This window comes from Aspergillus vadensis (genome assembly GCF_003184925.1).
Source record: "Aspergillus vadensis CBS 113365 unplaced genomic scaffold BO88scaffold_18, whole genome shotgun sequence".
Classification (NCBI taxonomy): domain Eukaryota; kingdom Fungi; phylum Ascomycota; class Eurotiomycetes; order Eurotiales; family Aspergillaceae; genus Aspergillus; species Aspergillus vadensis.
Window position 1 is genome coordinate 342,962 of NW_020292056.1, and position 23,390 is coordinate 366,351.

Here is a 23,390-nt window from a genome sequence, read left to right on the forward strand (position 1 = left end):
GAAAGGATGTATTAGCTACTGTAGACTGCGAGCCATGAATTGTTCCAGTTTAGCCAGACAACCATGTCCACTGACAAGAGACGAGCACATTTGGACATCCTCAGCATGTTGGTACAGCGCAGATAGTTTTGAAAACTCCTTATCACAGCTTGGACACTTGTATAGCCACCCTCCATCCTCAGAAATTCTGTACTTCCAGCTTTGGTAAAATTCGCGGGCTATATTGTCAATCTCCTCCTCAGTAGTACCTGACGGGCAATTCTCAGCCTCCAAGTGGATTAACATTCCGGAAAGTGATCTGAAAGTCCGGTAACAGCCGTAGCATTCCATGGTTCGGGCCTGGTGACTCTGCTGGTGCTGAAGAGACTATACTATTAGCACTATTCATACTAGGCTCACACTAGTAAAGGTGCACGTACCATTCGTAAATTGTTCTCATTACTAAAGTAGCGATCGCATAATGTGCAAAGGTGGTGTTGGGCAACGTGTTCTTGGAGTTGCCCAGCGGAACCATGATTTATATTGCAATCGAGGCAAACGTGATGATTGTCCACTAAATGGTCTTCGAGCTCTTTGCTAGACTCGAAGTCTCTTGGTTGAGGGCAAGATGGACAAAAGTAATGTCTGTTGGACGTTTGAAGGTGTGCGATTTTAGATGGTTTCGAGATGAATACTCGGCGGCACTTCCCACACCATTCATGCCGTAAAGTCTGTCTGCAATGGTCATAGAGCGCATCAAGAGAAACAAAAGACCTTTCACAGATCAAACATTCGTAGTCTATACCATTATAGGTGAGATTTGGACCTAAGCCCATTGTTAATTTTGCCATAGTGCAGGGTGTCCGACAACGAACGGCGACAGCCGGTAGTGGGGCTTGCACTCTTTTCAGAGGAAGGGGAGGGAACCTTGGGTTGCGGGCTACCCACAAGTAAAAAGGGGCGATTCAGCTATGGGTAGGCTGGAGAGTAAAGGTTGTTCTTATTGGACAGAGTCTTCTACTACAAGACCGGCGGCTACACACAACTTCTCAGGGCCCGTTCCGGACCTTTCAGCCAGTAGAACAGCTCGATTCGACTTACTAAAGACCCACTGAACTCGTAGCTTAGAAGTCTCTTGTTTAGGTAATGCTTGTAACTGCATCTTCTTCTCTGATGGTATTAATCGCATAGGCTATCTCATCTACCCTCCAATTGTTACTGTATCTAGCCATATTCATGCCCTAGGCTTTAATTGTCACAGAAAGCATGACTTCCCATAAGAGGCCAGCAATTTCTCATCTGGAGATATTTCGCTCCGAATGATCCCTGCGACGAAGTGGCTAATGAGTGGGAGCAGATATGACTAGACTCAGTCAAGCGAATCGCATCTGCAAGAAAATGTACCGATAATATCTTTTCTGATTTCATTGCAATGAATTGGTATTATGTGTTGATTCTAGCCAGCCTAATATTTGCCACTAACCCATGGTGAGGCTTTGACTCACCTAGCTTGCGTCATCATCGACACTCCTTTGAGCAGGTTTATAAAGGGACAGGCTGGAGAATAGGTAAGAATAAATGAATATCTTGAGAAGCTCGCTCTGGTATGGCATGAGTTATGGGATTTTCTGCTGGGAAATATTCCAAGTAATACTTTTCAGGATCTCCGACCGTAGTACTTGTGCGACCATAAGAGCTTTCACAATTATTAGTTGAAGAAGATTTTCAATGCTCTAGGCAGACGTGCCGGTGCGCAGCACATGGTTGGACATTTTAGAGTCTCAGCCACTTGGCGCCGAATATTCTCCGGATCTAGATTAACGCTTCTAGATCAAGATGTCTCCATAACCATTGTCTAAGGCCATTATAGCCAGGCTACACTGCCTGAGCCTTACAGCTTGACGGACCCACAAGCCCCGGTTACCATTCTGCCGTATTTGTTCCGGTTGAAAATGATTAGTCTTTTAGATAATCAAATAGAGTCTTTTTCCAAATCTTCTTAGCCAGTGTTGCAGCCATCGCTTGTGGCCCTGCTACCCTTGGATGGGAGGGGCTACTACTATGAAGGCGGCCTAATAGATATATACTCATACTGCATACTCACCCTTGGTGAAAAGAATGGGTGATTATGAACTGGCATTCTGTACGCCGGCATTTGAGACTAATACTAATATAGTACTTCATCCCTGACCTCCACTCATTTATACTGTATTAGCTGAAGCAGAGAGCACCCTTATATTCCATTATTATAAGAGATGGGCTATAATATCTATTTAAATTATCTGTCTATTATCCTGTTTCTTCTTTCCTCAGCTAAATTAGATTACTGTTATCTAATATTATTATCCTAGCTTATCCCAGCTCACTCTCTCTGCGTGTTCTCTCAGCTGATCGGCTGTTATAAAAGAAATGGAAATTATACATATCTATTTCGTGTCTTTACAAGCTTGGATCTTTTATTGCCTGGCAGTGTAAGACAAGACTGATATCCTCTATGGCAGTACGACCGCGAAGAATATAGAAATGTTTTTCAGATAGCCTGAAATCAAAGCGCTAATAACAAAGTTGCTGAAAAGATAAGTTGTTCTTCAAATTCTTTGAGTACTGTCACGAGTGTGATACAGATATATTTATCATGGTCTGAAATAAGAAAACTGGCTAAATCCTATTCTTTAAGTCCGACAGCAATTGGCTTTTATCACTGGAGGAGCTGGTACAATATTCTCCTATAAAGATATTGAGAGTACTATTCTGATAAGATGATATATAGGCTTCGTATTATCCAAAGCCGAAACAGGTCACATGGAAAGAGTTAGCTGCCAGATACGCTACCGTAGAGTCACAGAATGTTCCCAGTGACCAGTCACAAGCCCGGGCAACAGAAAAAAATCACAAGTAGCGGGATCATAGACAGAATTTTCTTTCCAGACTAGGATATTCTTTTCAGATGACATCAGCTACCTAAAACATTTAAGTCCATAAAAGCTGAATATTCTTCCCGGACTGATAAGATCTCATCGTTTATGGATGGTTGCAAATACGGCACAAATGCTTATCCTCTAAATCCTCAATACTGGAAGTTCAACCACATAATCAATCGCTTCCATCAGCAGAAAGCCTACCATCTGTTGTGCCTTCTAGATACAGTGTAATTCTAGCAGATTCCCAAAATTATTTCCAGATAATTTGCCAGAAATCGACGACAAAATCCCCACCCTCCGACAGCAGCTTCTGGAACCCGGTATTTCCACCTATTTGCCCAAGAACAGATACAATATAGGTTGTAACCAATGTCCTAAGAGCATCATTCGGCATTGTATCTTGATAAGAAGCCCGAACCAACTCAGCTACTACATCTATATCATCTTCACACAGTGTGAAGCATGATAAGGTCATCGCCAGCTTACCCAGAACCAAGTCCGCAAGCGAAACAATACCATACTTATCAGCCAAAATATATAGCTTCGTATGTCCAAGAAAGACAGGCGTGAAATCATTTTTAGGATCACAATTGCCCCTTGGGGCAAACTTTTCTTTTGTTTTTGATAAGACATTGCCATGTGATTATGTATATTGCATGCTGAGATTTTTGAACCTGTCCCGCAGATGGCGGCTCCAGATACTTTTTTCTCTGTAGGGTAATGCATACCCGTAGAAGAGATCAGGAGTCTGCACCACTTCTTCTTCTGCCTCCGCTTCTAAGGCCATTGGTTCGTCGGCGTAATTCTCACAAGGGGTTTCTGCTGGTGGCTGGTCAGATGATGGTTCGAGGCTCGAGCGGTAGCCTTTTTATTCTTCCGCTTGCTCTTCTTTGTTATTGATAGGGAGGAGTGCCCACCCCATTCACTAGCCTCAGTTTGTTTCTCTGCCATCCCTGATGCTGATACAAGTGTCTGGTAAGACCTTTCCGTGCACGACGGTGGCGTGTAATCGCGCACGTAAGCATACTCACACAACCGAATGAATGTATCCTCATCGATCACCTCCGACCAGTCGACACGATGAGTCTTTGCCTCTAGCATTGGGCCGTTTAGGAGACAGTGTAGTGTCGATGATAGGCTGGCTAGGGGATCGGAGTGTACAGTGATTTTCTTCCTTGTAGGGCCGACGATGAAGGTGACGAGAGGAGACGAGATGTAACTGCTATGCCAATAATATAAGGTTTCCCTCCTTCATGGTTCATTTGGAGAACTCTAATTGTTTGGGTGACTTACATGCCAAAGTTGCTGTCCATTGTTGTGGTTATAGCGAGACTGAGTAGTGTAGCTTTGGGGGTTGTTGGATGAGGGAAGGAAGCGATGGTGGGGCTCCTATTTAGATAGTAACTATATTTTAACATTACTTGCAGGAAGCGTGACTAGGCTGACACGTCACAGTCGGCAGTGCGGGGTTGTTGAATTACTAAGTGCCAATAATTTATATATTGCCTATACACAAGCGCGAGAGCGGGTATTCTTCGTGTGTATTGGTTTTATTTCTTGACTGGATTGATTTTATGTGACTGCCTGAAATTGTAACAAAGGTTCGGCTGAGTGGAATTAAGCCCCCTTGGCGGACACCATGATTAGGTAATCACAAGCAAGACTCCAGGTAATCAAAGACTGCGGGAAAGTGAAGACTGCGGGCAAGAGAGGACTGCGGGCAAGAGAGGATTGCGGGCAAGAGAGGATTGCGGGCAAGAGAAAACCTAGGCTTGTCGACCTAGATCCGGAGTGGTTTCGGAGCTAACTAGCTGAGCTCCGGAAATGCCTAAGCAAGCACTGGGCGCCGGCCTGCGCGTGCATGTCTGCCCAGCGTGTTGAGAATCAAACCCGAGTACTACAATTGCGTGCAGGTGGCCAAGAAACGAAGAGGATAGTTCTCACATGTATGTATAGAGGTGCAGTATTTCCATAGATTCTTGCGACACATGAAAGGGACTGCGTCGTATCACATGCTGGCATGGAGTGACCAATGAAAAAAGAAAAACGGGCGATTGGTGGGGTCACACACGTAGCCGGTCAGCTCGGGACTACTCACAATAGCCGCGGTATAAATCGCCCTTTTTTGCAAGGAAACCCAGTTGGCTATTAACATATTATAGACTAGAGAACAATAAAAATTCCACTCTCTTCTTGTTTCGACTGCTACAACAGGCTTCATGCCCCAAATGAGCAGCATACTATGGATCCTGAGCGGATTCGGGGTCGGTATTCGTAGAGCAACCGGGTACTATTCCATGGTCTTTCTGACCTTACTATGTATGCCATTACTATTGGCACAATCTGGTGGCGATGGCTGATGCATGGCCACGTCATGCGTGACCTACATATGCCATCCCACCGGGCAAAGCATCGTACCAGCAAGAAGCTGATGACCGAATAAATTCCTGGGCTCCCACATAGCAGCTCGCATTCGCTTGTTCATAAATAGCGGCAATGATGATCTTTTCTTCTATTTTCTATAGAATCTATCTTCTCCTATCTGAATAGATCCACGAGCCCTTGATGGCGAAAGGAAGAAGAAAACAAGGAAGATCAGCAGTATCCAAACCCGCTGATACAGCTGTTGTACCTACGGAGCCGGTTTCTGCAAATGAACAAATTATCAGAAAAATGAAAGACCTGGTCCTTAGGTTAGATACCACGGTTAGTAATCTTATCTCGTACAATTACTGATATCCAAATTAGTCAATTTCTCAATCCGAAGTACAGCGATTTGTCCATTAGTTGTGGTGATGAAGTCTATCCAGCCCATCGGAACATTCTCTGTCCCCAATCAAAGTATTTTGAGGTCGCTTGTAGTAGTCGCTTTAAGGTGAGATACTTGTCATACTCCAGTTCTTTTCGGGTGCAATCATGAAATTGATATAGAAACTCGTAGGAAAGGAACGGCGAGATCATCATCGAGAATTGCAATCCTGTGCTCATCAAAAAGACACTCGAATTCTTGTACACGGGCGACTATACTTATGACGGTGCTCCAATTACCCAAGCCCACCTGAACTCGAAGAATAGTTCTGAATGTTCACCCGAAACATGGGCAGAAAATAATTTTGAGCTAGATGCAGACACTGAACAATATCCAAACCCATCACGAAAAACCAATACTACTGATTCCCAAAATTGTCAGGCCTTCTTCCACGCTCAAATGTACGCACAAGGTGATTATTTTCAGATCAACGAGCTTAAGAAGAAAGCAAAGGATTACTTTATGAAATCTTTCTTGGAACATCCCGACCAAGATTCATTCAGCTCCTCCGTCGTTGAAGTTTACAGTTCAACAGGGGAGCACGACCGTGGGCTCAGAGATCTTGTTGTCCAGCTCACGACGGATAACCTCAAGATTCTGAGGAATGGAGATAATCCTATACTCTGTGACGGACTTTTAGAATCTGTTCCCAAATTCATGCTGGAGGTCTGTCTTTCGACCTTGGACAAGTGTGCCGAAAATTAGAGGCAGCGGTATGGATACTACTAGAATGTTCATTGGAATGCACGGAAGGGTCTCGAATAATGTGCAGTTGCTCAACTTTTTGTTTGATATTCTACTTTATCTGTTTATAGTGAGACAATGCAGGGCTTCAAGTACCAAAGAGGAGTGAGTAACGGTGGTATTTCAAATTAGGAAACCTTGACTTATAGCCATTGCGATCGTACACCGTCGCGTATAGAAGCATAAAGCACGAGGTGTGGCGGCTGCATTTGTCTTAGACTCAACAGAGGACACCTCGTCAGCAAGACTCTGTTATTTTCTCCTAGCTAATGCCGTAGCTCAATTTATCACCGCAGCGCTGACATCATGGTTCAGTAGTGGGCCTTCTCTTGGGGGCTTAGTGGGGCGGATTCTCATTGGTTACGAAACAGCCCTCCGCAGTCGGCTTTGCACCCCAGTCGGTTTTGCCATACCAAGGATTTGCTGATTGGCCTCCTCACTTGACAAAATGGATCACTGCGTACATCCCGCAGTGCCCTCACTATTCCTCGGTCTCTACCGCTGCGGTCCGACGGCAAAGTCCATGTGGCGCTAGTACTGTAACATTCGCAGGGAAACGGGGCAGGGTGGACTACGCAGGGATGAATGGCCCTTCTACGAAGGAGGGAGAAGATGGGGGGAGAAATGGGGGAGAAATAGAGACAGAGCCCTATTACTCGATCGCATATGATCCCTAATATCTTGGTACCTCCAATTCTACCGCAGGAAATTCTTACTAATGTCAAATGGAAGAAGCCAATCGACGATTACATTCACTTTGATCTCCATGATCGATTCGAAGAGATATCTCATTATTAGCCCTCTGCAAGTTTTTAGAACTGAACAAGTACCACTTCCCGAAGACCCTCGCAGCTGCCGGACAAGTGAAGTTCTTGCCTCTGTCATTGACGTGTAACACTTGGACGGTGTAGTTGAAAAGCCAAAGCGCCGGCATAGACAAAAGGTTTGGCAAAACGAGAGCTATAGTTGATAATGCTTGAGAATAGATGTCTCTTTACAAACATTAGAACGAAGTGGGAAAATTGGAATTCGAAAGGCTTTAACGCTTTTCGGCAAAGACACAGGCCATTATTCTATGTCAATTTGCAGGCGAACGGCAAACACTGGTTTCGCTTCTATCAGTATATATTCGAAGGGAAATAGACGAATAAAGGCAATATCGTCAGGTAACATAGCAGAATACACGAAGATGCGTGTTAAGTCAAATAGCACCACCGAGAAGTATATGATAACAATTAAAACTGATCAATAGCAATCAAGTGCGTATGAAACCGGATCTTAAAGTGAAGGTTCGAAAGGTGATCATTAGATTGGGCCAAGAGCAGCCAATGGCCGACGTGAGACAATTCCGTGCACTGTCTGCGCATGGTTCATTACATGTTTCTTATGCTCCAGCTCTTTGTTACAGATATTGCACGTGAGACGCATGTCCTTGGGGAAGCGCTTGACGTGCTTGTCAACAAAGTGCCTGCTGAGAGATCCCGGAGTAGTATGTTTTCTGAATCGTTCGATTATGGGGAGCTTGGAATTTGTAACACATAGAAAGCAGATAGTTGGTCTTTCATCCGGAGATTTGACGCAGACTGACGAAATCGCTGATTGAAGCTCTGTTTCGTGCTCAACCACCGCACACGGTTCTTGTCGCTTTGGAGGGGGCGTAGATGGCGGTGTATTGTCAGCACGCCGTTTCTGGGAAACGTTTGGTCGTCTGGTAGGCGACCCCTCTTCCACGTCACAGAAAGCGATAATCGCATTGATCGCGGAGATTCGACGCTGATATTCCTTCTCGACAGTAGAGCCGGGCATGGTGAGAATCGTATCGATCAAGAGCATATGCTGGGGAGTCATATACCCGGTTCGTTCCAGCGCGCACATTACCTCTTCGTCCACCAATTTTCCGGAGAGTTGCCGCTCGCTGTCGATTACTGGTCGCTCGTTCTTGTATCGTTCCAGATTCTCGCGCACCAGGCGATTGCGCTGCCGCTGCCACTCATTTCGAAACTCACGCTGTGCCCGCTGGTATCGCTGGTTTGCCTTCTTGCTCTGTTTCTCACAAGCCTTGACATGTTTCTGTGCCTGGTGACCCGCGCGCGGCAGCTCGTCTGCTGCCCGTCGGAAATTGGAACCGAATATTTGCAGAAGTTCTCCTTTCGCTGTTTCATAGGCTCGGTTCTTCTCGTCCCGAATCTGTTTACGTCTGCGAACGTGTTCCTGCAAAACACGCACACGAGGTACTTCGTTGACACAGCTGGTGTCGTCGAGCTTGTACGGTCGTCGGGGGTCAATCGACCGGCTCATAGAAGCGGCAAAGTTTTCCTACCATCGAGGCTGGCACAGACTGGCCAAACTGCGTTCCCAAAACCGACCCGAGTTGTTACTTATTGTTCGACAGGCGAAGACCCGCAACCATACCTGTCTCGAGCAATCCGTGTGCTAGGTAAAACAAGAATGATTTGAACGGAAGCACGACTGGACCAGACTCTAGGATCGCAAATGTAGGGAAATACCCGCCACACTTAGGATGAACGCCATACGCTATGTATACTGCGAAAATCTTCTGCCAGACGGGTTCATTGTGCGCCATGCCCCGTGATCCATGTCCCGTGATCCATGTCCCTGTACCAGTCTCCAAGCATAGCTCCCGCAATAGGGTAGAATACTATATTACCAATGAGCCATTTGCTTCGGGCTGTATTGATACCATACAACAGAAGATCCAGCATGTTTTTCTTGTCATGATGATATAATCTCTGTAAATTAAAAATATCAAATCTTTTCTATTCTGATCAATACTCCTCCTCTTGTACATTCCATTCCCAAGAGGGGGGAGCAGGAACAGGTAGCTTAAGAATTTACTTATCCACCCACGCAGTAATGTTATCTATTGCCTCAGCAATCTCTCTTCGTCTCCTTTTAAGTTAATTTCCGTCAGATACCATATACTCCTGTATATTCTCCTCGGTCAATATGGCCTGAACTCTTTTCCATAGGTACCTCAGATGCCAGAGATAAAGACTTGGCTCTGCGGACACCGTGTGATAATCCAGGCTGTGGATAACAAATCTACGCTCTTTCAATCCATTGAAGAAGTTGTTGATGATCATTTTGTCACATGGCAGCGAAATTTGTCTTGGGTTGTGATTCGGGATGGTCACAACTACCTCCAGATTGCCTATAGGCATTTAAGTGATCCCATTCCGCAGTCCTACATTGCCACAGACCAGTCGATCGGACTGCTTATTTGTAGAATCTGAGAGAAACTTGGCGATGGCATGTGATGCTCCAACTCGTCATTCAACATCTCTTGATCTACCGCTGCGGTTCCATCGGTCGCTGCAGATTCGCGGGCGGCGTTCGTGGCCTGATTGATTCCAGTTCCCTTGTCCAGGCGCAAACTCGGCTATAGCCGGGATCTGAAAGCCTTGCTGGTCAGCCAGCCAGAAGAAGTGGCGCCACAACGCCATTCGGTCAACTGATGTCGAGCAATTCGGGACAGGATAGGAGCTACATGATTTCTTCCTCATATGCGGCTGACGGCGTGCCACTTTGGTCATGTCCAGCCTGTATTGTAAGCTGAAGCGCCAGAGCTCGTGCAATCCCTGCTGTACTTGCAGTCTTGTTTTTCTCAATGACACGCTGGCATCGGTCCGATGCTGCGTACTGAGTTTACAGTTAATAGTGATCTTCTTAGTTTTCTTCGAGCCCAGGTCCTCTGGGGGAAGAAGAAGAATCTTCATTATTTTACTAGTAATACCTAAGAAACAGAGGTCCTGGAAGAATATCCTTAAAATAGAAATAGAGATATTAATCTGCTTCAGTCACTTCTATAATGCCGCCCGTGTGTCGGACTCGTTAATCGATAGAAACAATGTCCAGTTGTCTATTATCCGAGATCGCAGATATTCCCGGTCCGGTTCCGAGAGCTTTGGGACTAGAAATTCTAGTGTGAGAACAGTCTCTGCATCCGCGTGAACAGGAAGGGTATTGTTCCTGTCGAAAATATAATCTATCCAGACAGTACGGATGGTTTCAAGATAGGACAGGATGGGCTAAAGATAACAGGTTCTTAGAAGAGTCTTTTATTTTATAGACACTCGGGCCACTCACCTCGTCATATTACAGTGATACCATGGTATACAGCACACCCAGTTGTATTTTAGCCCAAAGTCCTGGAATAAGGAGCAGGGCATCAAATGCTGGTAGGAAACTAAGATATTGGAGAAAAACCTAGAGATATATATACTTTTTATTCTTAGGATTATATCAGAGAACGGCCCACCAAAGTATCTCTATTTTTTTATCTGGCGGATAGCTTAGCTTTTCTTGATAGAACTGAATTCTTTCATAGATTAATTTGTTCAGTAGTCAGTATTAGTTTGGAAAATGCTCTCGGAGCAAGTGGACAAGATAGGAATAGAAAATTTTATCTTTGTAGTTACTTATCTGGCGACTCATACTTAGCAGGTAAACAGGAAGGGGCATATATACTGAGACTCAGAATAATTTCAAAGACAACTTATTAGAATTCTCTATATATATATTAACTATCTACCATCAGTTCTCGCTATAGAGCTTTTTTTGTGCTGCGGCGATGACATTCTCATGGTCTAAGACACACAGCAACATGTTCAAGAGCATGATTAGCTCAGGAAATAGCTCTGTATTGCATGGTAATAGCCTGATATAGGAGCCCCAGTCTGTGGCTTGGATTAAGACGGGCACATGGTACTCTTAATTGATACAGAGGTACTTTTGTATCTCAAGGATCTGCTTCATTCGGAGTGCATTTCAGCTGTCGTCCATCAAGCGGCCAAAGCCATTCTCGAAGGTCAGACAATCTAGACGGACTCGGGCGCTACTCTGGTAATACTTCTGATAGTAGGCTTCCAATGCCTTCTCCTCGGTTTCAATATAAGCTTGGTATATTGGCCGCATGCTTGATAATAATCCTGGGAATCATGGCAACCTGGCTGTTGATATTTAAAGAATAATATTATACTAAGTACAGTTTAACACTGAATAGCTTATCTTCCCTCATTATAATTGAGCCATGAGGAAGTCAGCAGACTAGGCCCTAAACATAAATCCACAGACTGCATATTATTATTGCAGGTGAGATATGGTGACCTTCAGGGAAAGAGCCCAGGTAATATCAGAATAACTAGTTAAATTATATAGATTTAATGTGATGGTCAATTACATTCTTCCCAATTATTCTATATAAATACATCCGTGGTGAGGTCTTTTGAAAGAAGTTAAGGAATAGTGGCGGGTAGAGAACAGTACAGACAAAATAAACAGAGACAGGAAAAAGAATACATCTATTATTATAAATTAATTAATACATATCATTAACAGGGCCCTTGACTTATAATTATAATACATAATCAGATCTTATCTAGCGGGCTATAAACTCTTTAATACTAGTAATCCAGATAGCCCTAATCAGCACTGTTTTAGGGGGCGAGTGCTTTAAAACTGGCACAGTATTAATAAATATCTAGAACCCTCTCATTATTCCCCAGATACTGTAACTAGTAACAAATTAGAAACTCATTCCATTGCAGGTGATTACTGTATCATCCTGAATCCAGTACATTCCTCTGGAGGCCAGCATGCTATTAGAGAAGATGACTTCTGTTCTATACAGCAGATCAGAATATAAAGATTCCTGGTCAACTAACAGTCCTCTTCTTTCTGAAAACACTAAAAACTGTGAATTTATCATATCCAACTCTGAGACACTGTCAGACCATGGTGATGAACTTTACAAAAAAAGCAAGAATTATATTCCTATAAGTAATAAAATAGCACAAGTACCTGAGATACTTTCTATCCATTTACTGGTAATCAACAAGTTTCTGAGACTGGATTAGAACATATCAAAAGGCCGGATAAACCTGATTCAAGTAATTACCAAGCAGAAGATGGTCTCTGATAGTAGTTTCTCTAATAAGTATCTAATGCTGTAGTATTCCTGGGAGGCTGGAAAGGCAGCATTGGAATTAGTTAAAGGACTAAGCTAGTCAGCTATATCATTCACCAATGATCCCCCTATCTGTGATGGTCCACTTGGAGGTGTAAAGTTGGTTGACCGCTACTGGGCCAGCTCGTGCTGGACGGGCTCAGCGATGCGCTTCATGCCGGCAAGAGCACTATCGCCTCAATATGATCTCATTTTTGTCTTTCGGAACTTATTTCAGTCAAGGGAAACACGCCTAGATCAACAACATTCCTCAATTACCAAGTAGACACAACGGGTAGGACATAGTTGTAGGTAATCTGCATATCGCTATGGAGGGCGTTTACATAAATATAATCATCCTCCTTCCATCTGATTGTACAATAGTATAACGCTGTTCCTTTCAGTCATGAGAAGTGCATCCTTTTATATACGGCATGTAAAGTAGTAAGAATTGTAAATAAATAGATTTTGAAAGGAAAAAAAAAAAAAAGAAAAAAAAAAGTAAGATTGTAATATTGTAATCACTTCGAGTTGTCGCTGGTTTACACCCTCCGTTTCTTCCGGGACGGGGCTGGCTCGGCAAAGCAAACCCGTTTAACACCTCGCGGACAGTAACACATCCTCTGCGGCGGCCACTGGTCAATTTAGTGATCGGATCGCCCAAATACAGCATCCGATTGCTGGAGGTGGAGAAACTGCCGTACAGTGGCTGGAAACCCGCCGATTGGCTGCTGACCCGATGACCCCTTGAACATGATCGATATTTCTTCATCTAGACTGGCCACGTGGAACCGAACACTTTTTGCGGTAGTATCCACAGACCATACATCCATCATCGTCGTCCAACCGACCCAAGTGCTCCCCGCGGCCCGTCTGCAGCTCTGCGACCGGAAATTCCACCAACACGCGCTCGAGAATCCGCCGTGGCTCGCGGCGCGCACATAGGAGCCTTCATCTGACAGGCCAAGTAGAATGATTACTAACAGCAAGAATTTTGTTAACTCGGCTTGTCCTGTTCAAATCATCAGCCTTTGTATAGCGCTTCAGACAGTTCAGCAGCAGCGTTGATTTACAGTACACATGGTAAAGTGAAGACGTTCGATGTTAACACACTGCCCCATCTGTCTGGCACGTGCCTTGATCACCATTGACCGAAGCTTCTGGAATTTTGTATGGGCTTTACAGTACTTGTCAGGTTATGCGTAATACTATCGAAATTACAAGACAGATAGGTACCTGCCAAGAGTATTTGCATACAGACTAACCTGATATGGATTAGTACAGGCGAGTTAGGTTTTGGGAAAAGAGCAGGAAGAGTAATGCGGTAGGCATGGTAGTTGTGCAAAGTACCTATAATAAAAACTCTTCAAGCTAATCTTGAGTGCAAGGTACCTCATTCGATAGATGAATGTATTTTCACATGTCCGACTGACCCCGCCATAATCTGAGCGATTTCTCATGTGTAATAGTAGTAAGTCTTTCAACAATAACTGTTTAGAGCAATACTCATGGCGATATGAACAATAGTCACAAGGAGGACCTCTCCAGGTGTACTCGCGTTTCTTAAAAGCATTTCTATAAAATCATATCCGGCTTTAGTGTCTATTCCTCGGATGGCGCTAATCAATCTTGTACCTTACGTTATCGCTTCGTTGACGTAATTTTTGCACGTGGATTAAGAGATTCCTTCACTCATCAACCTTGGGGAGGAAATGGGAGGGTGGCAGAGCGGGGGCGGAGGTGGTGAAGCTGCAAAGAGCAACAAGGGACCGTTTAGACCGGATCGTCAACCGTTCAAGCAAGGTCATTCATCACGTCTAATGCGCCATCATTTGTCAGATGGTGGTTTTTGGCAAGTGGATGCGGCCATGATAAGAGACGAAGTGCGATGAGAGCACGACGTGCTCCGTGTTCTTGTCGTTCGTTCGTTGAGAGCTCTATACAAATTAAGATACGTCATAGGTTGAACTTATTCGACAGTTTTGAATGTGGAGCTGTTGATTCTATCCGAAATTGTAGTCGCCCCGGACCATGATGCTCTAGCGAAGGCAAGTGCCTTGTCACCAGAGAACGCGGCAGTTGCTCAACCTAACTGGCTTCACCGTCCTTGCTCAAACCTGCTACATATCACAGAGTCGCAGTTATTATACATGCGGTTGACTCCTCGAACCAGAGCCATAACGGATATTGGAAAGTTCATGCTCAAGGCATTCACAGCATTGCAAGTTATGGTACAGATTTACCACCAATTCTGGTAACTCGGAATCGTCCAACTTCGACAGGAGTACGGCTTTCACAGCTAACTTGAACGCGCATAAGCCATCCATCGAACTGGTACTGTACGAACTTGACAGACGTAGTAAAATACGATGCTGTGGATCAGTTAGTTCGTTAAGTAATCGTCCGCTAAGTCATCGTCCCTAGCGGTGATATGCAGACGACGACCGTACTATCGCTATCTGTCAAAATCAGCCATGTCCCCGTGTTCTTTTCAGCGGGCTGCCATGCTTATCGGTCCGCAACCCCTTGGGCTACTCTTACTTTACCACTCGAGGATACGAACTGTTATCTCATTTTAGAATACAGGATGTTTGAAGCAAGCAGTCAAGGAAATGAGGGATTTGCTCACAGCACAGTACTGTAAGACTACTGTATCACCGTAGATTTTGGGACCCAAGGCAAGAATGTGGCAGTATGGCTGATTACAACGCCACTGCCGGTCAGCCCTCGCGGCAGCAATATCTCCATGCCGCCGCTTTGGTGTTTTGTCCACTTACCATATGCTGCTTTCAACTGTAATATGGGAAGGTATACTCCAAAGGTATTTAAGATACAGTGATGCCGGGTATGACATATCAGAGCAGCTAACAATTCTCACAGCCATGAACTCCTGCACAGCTTCTCCGGCAAACTCAGTCACAGTGTCCGCCTCGAGTCCGGCGTCCATTGCCGGGTACACTCGCTATATAGAGATACTATTAGAAGTCGACCATATACCGTGGATCTATAATATTATTACCAGCATCGCACACTGGGTGCTCCTTGCAGAATATCTAGTAATTCCTGAAATATTGATTTTCTTACAAAAGTCAGAAAAACTCGAGCAGACTCTCATTAACAACAGTACTAATAAGATTATATTAAATAAAATTCAAAACCTACTTCTTCTTACAATTACCTATGTCTTCTTCACAGTAAGGACTACACTTCTGACATAGCTTTACTGGATATAGCACAGCAATTAGATTTGGCTCGTCAATCAGATATTTATATACACAGACCCAGTTATATATCTGTACACCCATTGTTCCATATGAAAGCTGATTAGAGTTTAGGCCAGTTATAATAAATACAGCTGCAGGCCTTGCTACAACATTAATCAATATATATACTACATAATCAGCCACTTAGTCTATCATGGCTCTAGTCACCACGGTAATGGTCGGAAGTGTCTTTTTAGTTTCATTATCACTGACAGTTCTGTATAAATATGTCTTGTTAAAGAAGGTCGAGGAGGAGCACAAGATAGAAATATATATTAGAATATTTATATTAACTGACAATCATTCTTGAACACGGGGGAATAATCCCTTATCAGAAAGTGTTGATCACTTAGGTGCTGGCAGGGTTTGTGTAGAACTGGAAATCATTGTACTCTTATACACGTGGCTAACCTACAGACACAGTTGGATGATTAATTATAATTAATCATGCGCTTCCTGCTTGTACGTAGTATGTGAGCTTGAATAAATGAAACAAGATTTTAATAGCGGCTGTTTTAAAGTCCATGTAATTGCATCTGCGGTCTTTGTGCGGAATGTATGACCATGATTTAGGTCCCATGCTAATATTGAAGACTCAAGGACAGGCACAACCTTGTTCCTCTCGCCAGTGGTCCGATCTGCATAGCGGATAATGATGATCTAACTTATATCAAACTGCTTTCCTCTTCACGTGTTCAAATATGTGACACGACACGTTCGCGTTGCACTCCGTGTCAAGCAGTACAATATTATCGGTCAGTGACAGTCATTTTTTCCCAATAGATGCATCATTGTACATGTACTAGTTGTTGTCTGAGTTCATTATACTTGTTAATATTCTGCCAGCCATCAGGCCTACAAGACACCTACTTTTTTTCAGAGTGCCCCCGGTACTTCTAGCTACTTGTCACAGAATCTTCTCTACACCTCCCATATCCCTGCCTGTGAGTTTGAATAGCATGTCTGATAAATAGAAGCTCTATTAGTATTATGGCTCTAACTACTATACTCCACATTTACTGAAAACAGAATCCCAGCCGTCGTACTGGCGTCCTAGGATATTGAACGTGGGTGGGTGTGGAATCACCACGTTAGCCATCAGTTGTGTAGTATACTCAGCAGGAGTTCTATGAGTGACTGGTTAGAGCCAGTCCTCCTGGACTTGTCAGAGCCCAAGGCAAATATTTAGAACAACACAGCTTACCAATTCCTCAGCAGTCGGTGCGGGAAGATGAGGATAGGACTGATAAATGTAAATCCAGCAGTTCAGTATTTCCAGAATGATCCAGCTGCAGATGGCGTACAGCCGCCAAAAATCATTAATCTGCTGTAGCAGGTTATTACAGTATTTTTGAAGTTATTCCTGCTTAACACGGCTTTGAGAAGGAGCCATCTACACAAAGTCAAGAAATAGCTGGTAATGCAATCTTGATTGGCAAGTGCCAACTGACGCTGGGAATACAGATTATGCAATACTATAGGAAATAGGACACAGGTCATTATTTATATGCCAGCATAGAAGCATTATATAAGTAACACCAGAACATTTCTGGAGGGATATCTCGCGGGCATTTAGGATTTAATATTAAAACAGACTTTCTTATGCAACTACGAGCCTCCTGCTAATTAGTGCCTTCCGGTTAAATACAGTTTATATAAGGATTGACCAGTGTAGCTGGCTCTGCTGTAATTCACTATCTGCCATCCACTGTAAAGTAATACAAATATCCCTGTAATCCGCGGGTCAAGAATAGAAATACTAGAATACCAAGTATCTGCTATCATGAAAGTAAGATAAGCTACTATTTAGTACATAGTTAATCTCAGAAGAAACCATATCATTACTTAATAATTTACAGTCTGGGGAATATATAACAGCCGCGGGTGGTTTCCTGGTAGTCACTAAACTAACCGCTCAGAGATAAGAAAAGATACATTATATATACTAATTACCAGCCCTATTACCCAGCCCCCCAACCCCTTAGAGTACTACAAGTGGGAATTTACATCTAGCCTGTATATTATCACATTAAATGATACATGGTTCTATTAAAAACGCCCATTTCCCGGCATTTGCCAATCATGATAATTAGTCAGTGACAAAGTTTTCTTTCCTTGCCTGCTGGTACTTGTTCTACTGTACATAACTATCGTCCAGACGCGAGTGTCGTGCAAACTGCTTTATAATACAACAGTCCGTGACAATAGATGAAATCCTCGAGCTTGTCAGACTGATCAGTCAATAACAAGGCCAAAACACATACTACCGCTCGTGCTACTTTTTCCTGAAAAATCTGCAGGATCTGATTCCACACATACTCCACAGGCTGAACAACCTACACAGGAGACAGTGTATACCAGATCAGGGCGTGGACACAGCCATAATAATTATAACTGACCTGCGTGCCGCTGTCGACTCGCTCAAGATGAGAAAGTACAAGAGTACCTTAAGATAGAAGGAGTTTCTCTAGGTAGCAAGCCATTTCTAGAGCCATTCCGCTGGCAGAGCCACATATTGACGACACACTTGTTTGCAATACAGTAGGTTGTTCCTGAGTCTGCGACTCTGTCGGCGGTGCTTTCTCTGTTTACGCTTCTGTCAGGGGTCGACCAATGACATTCAATGCACATGGACAAAGCCAAGCGAGGAAACAGTAGCTTACACTCTAAAATAAATCTGCTCGATACTTTGGGAAATTGTGAAGGACATAAAAAGCAAAGGAATCTATTATATAGTAAAACTGTACAGTACCCTTGCAATGTATGGATAAGAACATATACTGCGCGCTCTCAGATTTAAAACTCATATACTTATTTCAGTAGACACATCAGAAAACAAGAGCTATCTAGCGCCGCTGACGGTTTGTTGGTGAAGGGAGACAAGATTAGATAGCAATAATCCAAATATAATCACACAGTGGACCGAGTAACCGCACGACTGACAGTCCCAGAACAAGTAATAAACCAAGTATTAGCTTCAACAAAGACCCCCCGCTGGTACAATTCTATAAAAGGAAGGTTTCTGGCAGGGCCCTAAAGACTCTAACTCCTAGTCCTTAAATTATAGGGGGCACCGCCCGTCCAGTTACTGTATCACATAGAGCAATAAGTCCGAATCAGCCGAGCAACATCAAAACGATAATAACTACTCACAGCATGCATAGTATCTACCCCGTCGTTATCCATCACATCAATTAGAACCCAGTCGTCCTCCAGCAGCCGCTGCACGATTCGCGCCTGACCCGCCCGGACTGCCCACCATAACGCAGTGCGTCCCCACCTGTCGGTGCCATTCCGGTCAGTCTACCAGATTTCTAACAGACGCGCAACCACGTCTGTATATCCTTGGTGGGCAGCCAGGAAGAGAGCGGAATCCCCTAGGTAGATCCAGACATTAACATCCAGCCGCGGGACGCAATTCAGCAACCGCATGACTACATCGGAATGACCGCGCGTAATTGCGGCCAGGAGCGGAGACAAATAAGGCCCCCATCCCTGATTAGCATCAATATCTCCACACTGCAGCAGGCGCTCGACGACCTGGATATGTCCTTGCAAAGCAGCTGACCACAGCGGTGGCTGTTCGTTTTGATCTGCTGCATTCACCTGCACGTCAGATCGACCCAGCAGGAGCTCCACCATTGGCAAGCTACCTGCGTGCGACGCACTACCCAATGGACTGCGGCCGTAGTGGTCGGTTATGTTGGGGGTCAGAGCTGTCTGGGCCAACAACCGCTGCACGAGCTGCGTTGATCCGCAGTCAACCACATGATGGAGCGAGGTTGATTTCTCAGGCTGAGTCTGAAATCGACACACAGCATTGACGATGACGCTTGACTCTTCCAGTAACCTCAAAGCCACGTTGTGGTGACCGTGTCGCGTGGCATACCACAGCGGGGTGCAGCCGTACCTATCCTCGACGTTGATATCAATGTTGGGCCTAGTCAGGAGTAGATCGGCCACTGCCAAATGCCCTTTCCAGGCGGCTTCGTGCGAGGCGGTCGACTTCCGGTGGTCTCGTGCGTTTACGTCGAGCTGCTCGTTCGTCAGTAGTACTTGGACGACTGGGTCGTGTCCATTCTCTGCGGCGCAGTGTAATGGCGTTCGCCCTTCTACATCCACTTCATTCACGTACCAGCCACATTCCACGAGCAAGCGCACCATCTCTATGCTTCCCCGATCAGCCGCCATGCACAGGGGTGGCAGCACGTTGTTCACCGCATGCAGCGCGAACACAGGGGCCCATACTGTAGGATCTCTCAGCAACAACGAGGTTGTGGACAGATTTCCGTCCTTAATGGACTTATGGGGTGGGGTCTCTCCATAGTCGTCTAGGACAGCGATATCCGCGCCGCTGTCCAAGAGAAGCTGGATAATGTCTGTGTTTCCTTGTTGTACGGCGTACCAAAGAGCTGTCCGACCGTGGAAATCCCGAGGCTCGGTGCGGGATGTCGGATGGCGCAAGAGCATCACCGTGAGGCTTGCTTCGTTATGCTGCACCGCATATATAAGTGGTGTACGGCCTTCTTCATCCTGATGCAAAAGATCCGCGTTTGGCCTTGTCAGAATCATCTCTAAGATGCTCCGGTCCCCGTAGGAAATGGCACGGGAGAGAGCATGAAAAACCGGAGTCCAGCCACGCCGGTCCCTTATGTTAACATTGACTCGCCGAATTGTCAAGAGAGACTCCACAGTCTCAGCATGTCCCCGTATTACAGCCACTGCCAGAGGCGTTGTCCCCTGAGTTCGATCAGCGATATTGAGTTTGATGTTGTCTTGCTTCAATAATCGCTTTACAATGTCGGTATATCCGTACCGTGCCGCACGCCAGAGGGCAGAATGACCCTTTGCATTCCGCCAGTTAACTTGGATCTGCCGGCTGGCGAGGAGAGCATCAACAACCTTGATTGAGCCATCCGAGGCGGCGTACAGAAGCGGAGTGTTGCCGTCATGGACAGCGTTCACATTGGCATGGTACTCTCGAACAAGTCGTTCTGCCAACGGCGAGTGATCATGCTGGGCTGCCCAGCATAACGCCGAGCTGTGTTGCTTTTCAATGTTGAATTTGTAGAGAACCGGGAGTAGCAGGCGAGACGTTCGTTTGGTAACTTGGACAAACGCCAAGATGTCGCGGGACAGGTCAAAACTTTCAGCAATGCACAAAAGAATCTCATTGGGAAGGTCGAGTAGCATGATATGGTGTCAGAGAAACTCGGATTTGAAGCACAGAAAAATTGGTAGGCGTGGTATGTCAGTGCGTGTGGGTTTCTATGGCGACTAGGGCAGATGATCAAGTCAATGTGAAGGACGTTTTGAAACTGCGCACGGAACGATCGTATGAAAAGGCTCCGGCACAGACGGCATTTTTTATAATAACTCAGTGGTGGGGAAAGTTCTTAGCAAACCGCCTCTCCTGACAAAAGAGGTAAAACGTGGGAGAGACCGTGCTCCGAGGACTGCCAAACGGTGTCTCCGGAGCGCAGCAAATGTTCCCAGGAGTCTTGTCCGTCATCCTGGGGTGAGTGGCCGTCCCGGGAACGATTGCGCGGTTCGCCAGTCCCTCAAGGCCAAACACCGGTTAGGGCCTGAGCCAGTCCGCTTTACGCGTGCTACTAGCAAAAGAATTCTCGGCCGTATGGGATGAAGAGCCAAATTACCCCTGGAAAAATGTCATAGGTCAGCCAAGTCGAAGTGCTACGGGGACTTTACCCACAGGCATCATTCCCAGCCGGCATTGGCTCCCTGTGAAGCAGATTCAGCAATATCTCTCCAGTCTAAGACTAACTTGAAGTATTGGCAGACATATAAAGCCTGCCCGGTCCCCCAACTCAACCTACAACTTATACGCTGCATATGGGATAGTCTTCTTCCTTAATCTGTTTGACCATCTCTCTCTATTATTCACTGTCACTTTGAACCACATATGCCCCCTTTCTCGAGCCCGGCCGTTCCTGTCCCTAGAGACCTCCGGACTTTGCCCGTCAGCCACCCTCAGAGTGCCGCAGAACTAGGATTGCTGCTAACATCCCCAAACCCTACCCCTTTAACAAGTGACAACGAGGATAAGAATAGTATTTCCTCAGCATATCTACAAAGCCCTTCTGCAGGGAATCCTATTGAAATTAATATTTTCAATAATATAGAGAAGAACTCTAATAGTTTCTTATATAGCTTATACTATTCAGGTAATAATATCAGTAAGTTTCAGCTCCACTATAATTTTAATAACTGCTTTAATTCTAAATGAGACAACCCGAGTGTCCTCGATACTATAATAATAGTAGCCAGCCATACAACAAATATTATAAATACTGTTTCGAACAGCCGCCAGCAAAAAGAGTGCGGTACCAGCAGTAAGCAATAAGTTTTCCATCTTCACTAGTATATACTATTACTGAAAGAGTACAGGCCGTTCACTTTAGAAGCATTATAAATACAAGATATACTATTATAAAGTAGTAGATCTCATATTAAGCTGTGATTATATTTATTACTATAATTATTTTAACAAATTCTTTCATAATTCTGTGCTCTCCAAAGCCCTGAGAGATTCTAAATTAGCCTTTGAGTATCCAAGAAAATGATATTATAAACCATATTATCCAGTTTACAAGAAGACTCTTCCCGGCTGTTTTACTTATCCAAATAATCATAATTATCTTATCAGCTTCTATATTCCTATGCGCTGCCCAGATTTAGAATCCTCTCACTATTTTGTTGATAACTACATGGTGCAAGGTATCAAATTGAGGATGTTGTGATGTCATATAGAATTCTGGAGAACATTTTATATAGTATTTACTTCGTACATCTATCATGCGATGTCCCAAGCACATCGAGTATCAGATATTACACAATAACTCCAGTTATTCCTTAGTAGACGAGTAATATAACTCTCATATTAGAAATTAGTATCTGTCAATCCAGGTAGCACAGAATAATACCAATTATAATATAGTTATAAATCAGCTCAGTTAGTTAAGTCTTGATTTAAACCCCAAACCCGCCTCAGTCAGCGAAGAATGGGAACTACCGAAAACCTTACTGAATATCACAGGACATCATCATAAACAAAAAGCAATAAAAAATAAATATATAAATAAAGACACAGTATATGTCATACAACATCTCTTAAAAAATATATGATAGTATACAGTCTTCTGGAATTCTGTACTAAATTAATTACCAAGTCCACATTAGCCCATGAAGAGTCAGAATCAGAAGAGCCCAGTCAAGTATAGCCCAGACTTTACTTTATAGAAAAGTAGGTCAGAGCTCTCATCTCAGGGAGCATATCAAAGTAATATAGGATTATAATTACTCTTACGTCCATATTTAATTCAACAATATAGTAAGGGTATGTATTACCAATATAAAGAAAGATATTTATACATATATATAATTCAGGAACTGAGCAATTAATTACAGATTATAAAGAGTCATAGGTCACAGTACAAGACACAACACATACCATCCAATACTTTATTATCCATGAGATATATATTACTATCATTATCACCACAGTAACAACTCTTGGATCAGGAAGGATTCTGGGGCGTAGCCAAATCACTAGATTAACAAGACCCGTAACAATATAAAGCTTGGCAAGCACTACACTATCTAAGCAAGACAGCAGCAACTGGTTAATACAACAGTCATCATGGAGAAGGTAGAGAACCAGACATAGACTAATCCCAAAGAGGATCCCG

The 23,390-nt window shown here is 44.3% G+C and overlaps 7 protein-coding genes across 7 annotated transcripts; 2 read left to right on the forward strand and 5 right to left on the reverse strand.

Moving 5' to 3' along the window:
* Nucleotides 1–15: 15 nt before the first annotated feature.
* Nucleotides 16–815, reverse strand: BO88DRAFT_344823 (uncharacterized protein; the record flags this gene model as incomplete). The annotated part of the gene is made up of 2 exons (XM_025703255.1): nt 16–357; nt 420–815. 2 exons carry the CDS (start codon nt 813–815, stop codon nt 16–18), a joined length of 738 nt encoding a protein of 245 aa, XP_025560901.1.
* A 2,335-nt stretch (nt 816–3,150) lies between these two features.
* Nucleotides 3,151–4,213, reverse strand: BO88DRAFT_427270 (uncharacterized protein; the record flags this gene model as incomplete). Its single annotated transcript, XM_025708988.1, has 4 exons — nt 3,151–3,496; nt 3,575–3,764; nt 3,818–4,119; nt 4,194–4,213. The coding sequence occupies 4 exons, from the start codon at nt 4,211–4,213 to the stop codon at nt 3,151–3,153; spliced, it is 858 nt and encodes a 285-aa protein (XP_025560902.1).
* A 1,131-nt stretch (nt 4,214–5,344) lies between these two features.
* Nucleotides 5,345–7,130, forward strand: BO88DRAFT_445147 (BTB/POZ domain-containing protein; the record flags this gene model as incomplete). Its single annotated transcript, XM_025710183.1, has 6 exons — nt 5,345–5,593; nt 5,649–5,775; nt 5,842–6,398; nt 6,525–6,558; nt 6,632–6,793; nt 6,852–7,130. Exons 1-6 carry the CDS (start codon nt 5,466–5,468, stop codon nt 7,128–7,130), a joined length of 1,287 nt encoding a protein of 428 aa, XP_025560903.1. The 5' UTR covers nt 5,345–5,465.
* A 389-nt stretch (nt 7,131–7,519) lies between these two features.
* BO88DRAFT_489440 (uncharacterized protein) lies at nt 7,520–15,365 on the reverse strand (the record flags this gene model as incomplete). The annotated part of the gene is made up of 2 exons (XM_025712703.1): nt 7,520–8,769; nt 15,297–15,365. The coding sequence occupies 2 exons, from the start codon at nt 15,363–15,365 to the stop codon at nt 7,759–7,761; spliced, it is 1,080 nt and encodes a 359-aa protein (XP_025560904.1). The 3' UTR covers nt 7,520–7,758.
* Nucleotides 15,366–16,684: 1,319 nt separating this feature from the next.
* Nucleotides 16,685–17,466, reverse strand: BO88DRAFT_427276 (uncharacterized protein; the record flags this gene model as incomplete). The annotated part of the gene is made up of 3 exons (XM_025708989.1): nt 16,685–16,818; nt 16,879–16,970; nt 17,330–17,466. 3 exons carry the CDS (start codon nt 17,464–17,466, stop codon nt 16,685–16,687), a joined length of 363 nt encoding a protein of 120 aa, XP_025560905.1.
* Nucleotides 17,467–18,774: 1,308 nt separating this feature from the next.
* BO88DRAFT_427277 (ankyrin repeat domain-containing protein) lies at nt 18,775–20,874 on the reverse strand (the record flags this gene model as incomplete). Its single annotated transcript, XM_025708990.1, has 4 exons — nt 18,775–18,961; nt 18,989–19,591; nt 19,655–20,722; nt 20,801–20,874. 4 exons carry the CDS (start codon nt 20,872–20,874, stop codon nt 18,775–18,777), a joined length of 1,932 nt encoding a protein of 643 aa, XP_025560906.1.
* Nucleotides 20,875–21,566: 692 nt separating this feature from the next.
* On the forward strand, nt 21,567–22,045 carry BO88DRAFT_466404 (uncharacterized protein; the record flags this gene model as incomplete). Its single annotated transcript, XM_025711471.1, has 2 exons — nt 21,567–21,878; nt 21,930–22,045. The coding sequence occupies exons 1-2, from the start codon at nt 21,605–21,607 to the stop codon at nt 22,043–22,045; spliced, it is 390 nt and encodes a 129-aa protein (XP_025560907.1). The 5' UTR covers nt 21,567–21,604.
* Nucleotides 22,046–23,390: the final 1,345 nt, after the last annotated feature.